At 35.2% G+C, this 8,684-nt stretch overlaps 1 protein-coding gene across 2 annotated transcripts; it reads left to right on the top strand.

The window, feature by feature from the left end:
* The first annotated feature begins 264 nt into the window (after nt 1–264).
* Nucleotides 265–8,326, top strand: LOC112507668 (alpha-soluble NSF attachment protein-like). 2 transcript variants are annotated; one of them, XM_025112327.1, is made up of 10 exons: nt 265–374; nt 1,654–1,836; nt 2,325–2,374; nt 2,479–2,551; nt 3,132–3,211; nt 4,268–4,419; nt 5,362–5,521; nt 5,605–5,652; nt 7,570–7,650; nt 8,032–8,326. In XM_025112327.1, exons 2-10 carry the CDS (start codon nt 1,692–1,694, stop codon nt 8,113–8,115), a joined length of 873 nt encoding a protein of 290 aa, XP_024968095.1. In that variant the 5' UTR covers nt 265–374; nt 1,654–1,691; the 3' UTR covers nt 8,116–8,326. The 2 variants fall into 2 exon arrangements, with proteins under 2 accessions (XP_024968095.1, XP_024968096.1); XM_025112328.1 differs by having other exon boundaries at nt 269–374; nt 1,680–1,836.
* The last annotated feature ends 358 nt before the right edge of the window (nt 8,327–8,684 follow it).

Here is an 8,684-nt window from a genome sequence, read left to right as displayed (position 1 = left end):
AGGGCTCTGAATGATTAAAAGATATCATGATACGAAATCATTCCGGGGATTTTAGAACATCAAGAAACAAACCTTTTTTTTATCAAACAATATTCAATTTTTAATAATTCAAAGAATGCCTAAAACTATTAAAAGGTAAATAAACAACCCTTAATTACCTTATCTCTAACAAATTAGTTTTGTTGTTTTGAGATTTTTAAATGTGAATGATAGATACCACCTATATTCTATGATTCCTATATTTCTTGTTTTCTTCTACCCCCATTCCCTTTGTTCTCAAATCCATTGGCTTCTTCACATATCTAACAGGGAAGCAAGCAGATCTTGGTACCAACTACATCACACTCATCTTCGTACATCTCCTACAATTACTTGTGAGTATTTTTCTTCATTTCCCAAGCATAAATACCCCTATTATTTGATCTAAGAGGAATTCGAATCACTTAATTTGTTTATCTTACTTCAAACTGTTCAACAGATTCTACTCCTTTTATACTAGACGATGATCATTACAATTTCAGATTAATATTCCTTCTGCTCAATTTAGGGTTTTATTGTCTGTTTTTTTAAGCTGCTACTTTACATCTTGGAGCCGCTAATGATACTATATCCTTCGTTAATTAAGTTTCTGAGATGATATTTTATACTTGTAGACGGACATTTCAATTCAAGGTATCAAAGCAGTTTAACTACGCCCCAGTAGATTGTAATGTGTCATTGAACATAACAATCTGCAATATAGATATGTAGTGAAAGTGTCATATTATTTGAATACAAGTAAAAGCTAGGTATCCTATGGTTACTACTAGGTGAATTCCGTATGTCTGGGAGGTTGACATCTCTGTAATGGAGTGATCATTTTTTCTCTTCTCAAGATCCTTTCAGCTGTAAAGATTGATCTTGGTTGTATGACTGAATCTTTTAACTTCACCTCTTGTTTCTGAACTTGGGTAGGCATATGTAACTGTGGTGTTTTTAAATGATCAAAGTATTTCTATGTTGAAACCATGAATTTGTTTTATTTCAGTATATGAAAAATTCCTTGCTCCAAGAAGTGACGATAAATTATTGTACATTTCTACTTGCTAAATACCAGGATATTGTTGAAATCTTTGTTTTCAAATGTTAGAAGTATACATTAATCTACTGGTTGTAGGGTATTCTTAATACTCATCAGGTATATATAGTTCAGTCATTATCTATAGTTTTTGTATGCTAGATTAATAATCTACTAGCTATTCATTTTTATCTTGACTAACAGAGTCATTTTTATAGCGTCTATGCATAACTGTCTACAAGTTATACGTTGTTACCTTACTTACAAACTGATTTAACTTAACTTCACTAGTCTGTATTCTAGGCATACTCACTATGTTGGAAAGTATTTTTTTCTTTTTGCTTTGGTGGAGTGAGTAGTGGTCTAACCTCCAATGTATATCATTAACTTTAGTTCTTGTTTAGAGTGTGATAAGACTTTTAAATACCTACATATCATTTCCTTTTTTTGTCCACTTACAACAAAGGGAGGGATTAAACTTGTCCATTAAAGTGTAAAGTTGCAAACGTAAAGGAGGAAAGCCAAGCCAATTCCTTTATTTCTTGTTTTTGTTTAACTTAAAGTTCTCTTTTCTTCTATTATTTACAAACTCACAGAGTGGGACAAACGTCTTCCAAGCCAGGACCTACTGAGAATGTCTGATCAAATAGCAAAAGGTCAGGAGTTTGAGAAGAAAGCTGAGAAGAAACTCACTGGCTGGGGCTTCTTTGGGTCCAAGTATGAAGATGCTGGTGATCTGTATGAAAAAGCTGCCAATTGTTACAAGCTGGCCAAATCTTGTTAGTACTAATGCTTAAACATACATATTACTTTTTTTAGAATAGCTTATTGGCTGGGCTTCTTTGTCCGAGCCAAGCACAAGCCTAATTAGGAGCCTATGTGAGCCATGCATTTATCAGCCACTTGAGCGTAATTTATATACTTTTAACCATTTTGACTCCTGGGGGGCATCTTATAGTTTTTGAAGGGTTTTGATTTTAATTTACATGAGCCCATACGAGCAGGGCCTATATCGACTGAGCCAAGGCTCGAGCTTATGCGAGCCCATAGGAATAGAGCCTCTATAAGCCAACCCAAGGTTCAAGGTTTTGGCAAGGTGAGCCTAAGCTTGAGTATTCTGAGCTTGGCAAGCCATGAACAGAGTATCAGGATAATAACTATTTCACGAGCTGAGTAAGGAATGAGATACAGCTGAAAAATTACAGCTACAGACATTGCATGATGTTTATTTCTTTTTGCTTGCTAATCTTGACATATAACCTTTCAGGGGACCAAGCTGGATCTGTATATGTCAAGCTGGCTGAGTGCCATCTGAAAGTAAGTGCTTAATGCTGCTTTCAATAGCCCATTTGCTTGTCCCACTTGCATCATATCATCATTTAATGGACCCCATTGTAATCCTGAAATTTTGTGTTTTCTAGATGGATAGCAAACATGAAGCTGCTAATGCTTATGCCGATGCAGCTCATTCATACAAGAAAACAAACACCAAGGGTAAGCATGCACTAATTAGTTGAATGCATCAGCTTACATCGCTCCTGCAAGCATACTTCATCTACTGCTCATTAAGCAAAACAATTCATATTTGCAAATTTAGTTTTCATGGTTATCAATCTGAGGTTATAGGTTGTTATTTATGTCAAGCTCGCACGATTAGTTGGATGGTGACAAGGCTCAGTTATCCTATCATGGTGCACTATTCCATGTTTTTCGTTTTGATAACTGCGAGCGTCAGGACCTGAAGTTTACAGCTGGACAAACCTCCAGTGTCCCTGCGGGGACTCGAACTGATGACTAGTAGGGAGCAAAACCCTAAACCTGACCAGTTGAGCTACCCCCAAAGCACCATTCCGTGTTCATGGTGCTAGTTTCATATAACCTCTTAATTCACAAGTTAATGCAGATGACTCTTGTTAATGTTATTCTCCGTTTTTATCTTTCTTCTTGACCTGATTTATCATTTTTCTCTACCAAATGCCTGTCACCTAAATGTAAAAGTGTAAGACTATAAACATATTATTTCTCCTTTTTAAATTTAGAAAAGGTTTACGTTGTTATCATTGGATATTTGCAGAGTGCATAGCTCATCTAGAGCAAGCACTAAATATATTCATGGAAATTGGGAGGCTCAGTATGGCTGCCAGATATTGCAAGGTACAACATATGTCTGCTTTAGTTATGCAATCTCTTTGCTATATATTAATGTTTCTCAAGAGTCTTGTTCAGTTCTCTCAATTTCAAACATAGACCACTTCATTTGAATCACCTTTTTATTTTTATTTGATATGTCAATGAAATTTAAAGGGATGGATTTCTGATTTTCTTCTTTTAATTTAGGTTTAGCCAACATAGTTTCTATATTTTTTCTACTAAATAAAGATAACTGATGTAATGGGGAAGGTTCAGTTGGGGTACTTGGGTTTGGTCTAGTTGAATCAAGAATTCATTGATTGCTTAAAGTTTATGACCTGAAAGATCTCGATCTTGATGTCACTTATCTGTTCTTGATGTCACTTATCAGTTGGTATAACTGATTCATTTATGGACCGCTAGTAAAATTGGCATGTAAGGTTCTCACTAGAGCACTAGATAATGAAACTTGAGATTTGTAGATATTTCAGGCTTGGCCTTTTTCAAGAATGAATTCTGATATTTCTGTAGCTGGTAAGATCAACCACTCGTAATCTGATTGAGTAGTATTATATAATGTGCAATGATCATCAATTGGAAAGTGCTGAGGATTAGCCACAAATCCTTACATCTATAATCTACCAATGGCAGCTGACGGTTCCAATATGTTGGTGAAATCTTGGCAAGATTAAGAAAATTTAATCGTCATATTTTATAATTTGCATTAGAATGCATTCTACGTGTGGCCTATCATGCATCCTTAAACCTTGAAGTTGCAGAGTTTCGTTTCCAGATAACCTATAGGATTCAATTATTCCTATGAAGTTATGATAGTTGCTTGTAATTGTTTCCTATAGGCTATAAGTTAACTCTCAGCATGCTCCAACTAGTTTGAGATGGCAGCTTGTTATTGTTGTTGCTGATATGGTTAAATTTAAAGTAGAATCTGAACGATAACTATGTTATAGTTGGTATATGAATCTAACCTTATAGTTAAGAGCAGTCATATATCTTCGCTTTTATCATGTTTGATGCGATGCATATGATGAGTGGCTAGTAATTTAGCTTCACTTTGCACAGGAAATTGCTGAGTTATATGAACAGGAGCAAAATTTGGAGCAGGCTATAGTTTACTATGATAAAGCAGCCGATCTTTTCCAAGGTGAAGAAGTAACCACTTCTGCAAACCAGTGCAAGCAGAAAATCGCACAGTTTTCAGCTCAATTGGAACAGTATGTCTACTTCCTATATGTAGCGATCCGTATACTTTTAAGCCCATGGACTAATCATATCCACTGCACAACCTTCATCTCATACCGTGTAAAATGTTCTCATCTATATCGATTTTTACTAGCTAATTGTAGGTAATTTTGAAATGTGACTTCTTGAAGCTGAGTTTTGTTAAAACTCACTTTTAAGCATTCATGAAGTATGCATTATAAGATACGCCATGTCACTTGTTATTTCAATCTCATCATGTATGTTTGACTGTTTGTTTGGTCTACGTTGCTTTGTTAACTGCATTGATTAAACTGTATATTGCATTTGATCTATATTATTCTCATTTAATGTAAAACTAAATGGGGTTTAGCAATCATTGTTCCGCCATTCAAGCTATGAGATGCGGCAATAAAAAATGAACTAGGATTGGAGCCTGATATGGAATAGTAAGATGCCATAGCAGCAATGGGGTAGGTTCCGTGTCATCTATGATGAAGTCTATATTCTCTCTTTGTTAAATGATGTACCAAGGAAAATAATAGGTACTGCATATGGTTTTCATTAATTAAATATGTATGATTCTTGATAAGCAACCGAGCCTATGAAATGCATCAGTTATTTGAATTTATTAGAGTGGGTACTCATAAATACCTGGATCCATATTGAGTTTGTTCACCACTGCAAAATACACTGCAAAAGCCTTCTGTGGAATTTAGTTGACAACACTAGTATATGGTTTGGTTCATTTCATGTTGTTTCTTTTTACCTTTTCATCTGTCTCAAAGAGTTTGGCCAGTGACAGTCAATTTGGATAAGGTAACTTACTTTGCACCAGATACACCATTGGTGTTTCTTTAGTAATGGCAACGGAAGTAGATGGTACACAAACTGGCTCTAACACCCATGAAGTCTATGCCAATCTGTATACTAATGCCCTTACAATTTCTCTCTAGATATCAGAAAGCTATAGAGATTTATGAAGCGATAGCACGACAGTCTCTCAACAATAACTTGCTAAAATATGGAGTTAGAGGATATCTACTGAATGCTGGCATTTGCCAACTCTGTAAAGGTGATGTTGTTGCAATCACAAATGCATTGGAGCGTTATCAGGTCAATCCTAGCTCTTGTCAAGCATTTCAAAGTCTACTTCAAGGTTAGGTATACCTGACTGACAGTGTTGCTTGTTTCTGCAGGAATTGGATCCGACATTTTCAGGAACACGTGAATACAAATTGCTATCGGTATGTTACTAAAAGCTCATCATGTTATTTATATCTTTGAATTGCTGCAGCAATATTAAATATTAGGACAAAGTAAAAGGGACAAAAGAGGGCACTTACCATGTACATGAAGTACAAAGTTAAACAAGATTTGAGTTCTAACTCCAAAGATGCTCTCCAAGAAATCTGCATTCTACATCCTATGCAACGAAAAGCGTGCCTAAAAGTCAAGTGATGCTCTGTTTTGTACTTTGCTGACTCTCTTAGCTACAGAAAAGGCCAGATGGTTAATATGCTTTCATCTGTTACGGTCCCGCTTTTGTATTGTCCAGTGCCATCAAAGGCATGCCTAGGCCCAAGGCACGATGGGGCATAGGCTTCAGGGACTCACCTTGGCTGAGGCAAGGCACATTTTCGGTGTGCGCCTTGTGCTCAAGGCATGAGGCAAGGGACTCTATGTGAGTCTTATCAGTCAAGTTAAGTAGATATATTTTATGATTTATTTTCGGAAAAGAAATATTGTTCATTGTTTGAGAGGCGGCAGTTACTTATCTCGATTTTTGAATAGCAATAAGGTTCTATCGATTCATTAGGTGACGAGTTTGTGACCATTTTTTACCATTCTTTGGAAGGTTATTTTTGGTATTATATATTTATGATGCGTTCTTCATTGGCCCTTATCTGCTGAATAACCAACTATTTGAAATATATTATTGTACATTGATGACTTGAATACCATGTAGCTTTTTGTACATACATCTGGACATTTTCTTGCATATGTTCATCGCTTATTGTTGAACGGAATACAGCTGTTATAAAATTGTAGGAAAAATCACCTCATTGCTGTTGTTCGCCATGTAGTGATGCAGATCTTTTCTGTTCAAAGCTCGTTCTGTATTCGCATATAATTTTGGTGTATATGCGAATTGTTATTTTATTTTTAGTTTCTGTTTGAATTCCCTTTTGCTTATTTAAAATTATTATTTTTAACTTATTTAGTTATAAATTATAATTGATGTTCTTTAAATTTATATACATTATTTATTGATATTGATGGTGTAATTGTTTTATATGTTCTTAGTTTTATTAGCGGAGATATATTTATATGTGTGTGTGTGTATAATATTAAACTTAAAAAAAATCCATGCTCCTCACTTTACTGGATTAGTTTGGTTTGATACTTTGATAGGCATGTGCCTCACACGTAGGATCCTGTAGTACCAACCTTTGCTCCTTGGTGTGCCTCACACCTTAAATGACACTGGTATCATTGAAACACTTGTTCATATTTACTGCTCCATATAGTAACGATGGCATTGGTTTTTTCCTTCTTAACCTTTTAGGATATGGATTTCATCAGAACTTCAGATATAGTGTGTCATGCTTGCGGTGTATCATTTTAGTGCAATATGGTTGCCTTTTATTATAGCTAAGAAGCTTGTCCTCTTTCCTTCTTTTCTGGCTTTCTTGTTATGGTGCCTATATCAATCTTATAAAGCATAAACAAAATGGTCCAAGGGCAAAAGGAAGGTGGGGGGAGGAGCACCTGGCCTGTCAAAGATGATCTCACAAGCACTCTGCTCTATGAAATATGTAGTTATCAATTTTATTTTGTCTAGTGCTAATATCTGATACTTTTCAGGAAAGAATAATATTTGATACTTGTTGGCTGTACAGTAAGACTGGTATATACTAAGATTGGCTAATATAAGCTGTCCTCTCTGTTAAGTTTTGTTGATTTGAAACAAATTTTTGGAGGCAATTCATCTCATATATCCCATATCCCAGAACTGAAATTATGTGGATATAAAGCGTTGAGGTTCTTCAAAGCTTGTTTATTGTCATTTTCACAATGACTAATAAGTTGGAACAGTTTATATGCTTTTTAGTCCATGGGCTATGCTTAGGATGAAAGAATTTTGTCTTTGTTAATGGCAGGATTTAGCTGCTGCAGTGGATGATGAAGATGTTGCAAAGTTCACTGATGCTGTGAAGGAATTTGACAGCATGACTAAGCTGGTAATAGGATATCTCAATTATCATCAATCTGGTCATCTTTTTACCTCCCTATTTTTTGACTTCTTCTCGGGTTTGCTCAGTAAATCTAAAATAAAGGGGACATTGGGAAATGAACACCGAATTGATGTAGTTAGAGAAGTCTTCAATATGCATCCATCTTATATTCTTATTAAAACATAAACACACAATATCAAGAAAGCATACTGAAATACTTTGCTAGTGTTTAAAGAAACCTGTTCATTTGTAGTGAAAGAAGACACATTTCCCCAATTATTATCCAAAGGCTTGTTTTAATGAGATATAGGTGCATACATATCTACCTCATCGAAGTATTTTTGACCGCTAAATCTGAAATTCTGAATGTGTTTTTTAATATGATAGGACGAGTGGAAGACGAGCCTTTTGTTGAGAGTGAAATTGTTGCTGAAGGCGAAGGAGAACGAGGATGATGATGATCTTACTTGAACCAACATATATGCTTGATTGTGGGTTTTTGTTTAGGGTGAGTGATGCTAATGTATGTAATGTAATTCCATTTGAGGAATTAAATATGTGCATTTTGGTGGTTTTGTAGAGGATGGCCATATACTGCATTGTCCAACATTTGGATCTGTTTCATGTGTGCATTCAAAACCTTTAGTTTTTCCTTAATAACATGAAGCCTTGCCACTCCTAATTGTATTTGTATTCACTTAATTCACTCGTAATGCCCCAAAGCCCAAAGCAATCGTTAGTCCCTCCCATAGTCGTCCTTGTAATTGGCGATTGAGATTTGTCTACAAGACGTTAAAAACATCCCCTCTTGGGGATTCATCGTGCTCAATGAGGCGTGCCTTATCATCCCGAGTCCCAATACAAGAATCAGTTTTGATACCATTTATAATACTTTAAAAAGCTCAAAACAATATGTTGGTTCAATAATTTTGGATTTAATTTACAATTATAATATAAATGATTGATAGTTTATCTATACTATATTATAAAACATTTGACAAAAACTCTTAAAAACCATTTTTTATGCATGAAACATTTTT

This window comes from Cynara cardunculus, assembly GCF_001531365.2.
Source record: "Cynara cardunculus var. scolymus isolate 2C chromosome LG 2, CcrdV1, whole genome shotgun sequence".
NCBI lineage: Eukaryota > Viridiplantae > Streptophyta > Magnoliopsida > Asterales > Asteraceae > Cynara > Cynara cardunculus.
This window is presented reverse-complemented; position numbering and strand designations above follow the sequence as displayed.

Bases quoted from the DNA above. Each gene is read 5' to 3' on its own strand.
- LOC112507668 (XM_025112327.1), top strand. From the start codon at position 1,692: ATGTCTGATCAAATAGCAAAAGGTCAGGAGTTTGAGAAGAAAGCTGAG. The intron at 2,552-3,131 runs GTAAGCATGCAC...GGATATTTGCAG, and splicing joins CAAGAAAACAAACACCAAGG to AGTGCATAGCTCATCTAGAG. The intron at 4,420-5,361 runs GTATGTCTACTT...ATTTCTCTCTAG, and splicing joins TTTTCAGCTCAATTGGAACA to ATATCAGAAAGCTATAGAGA.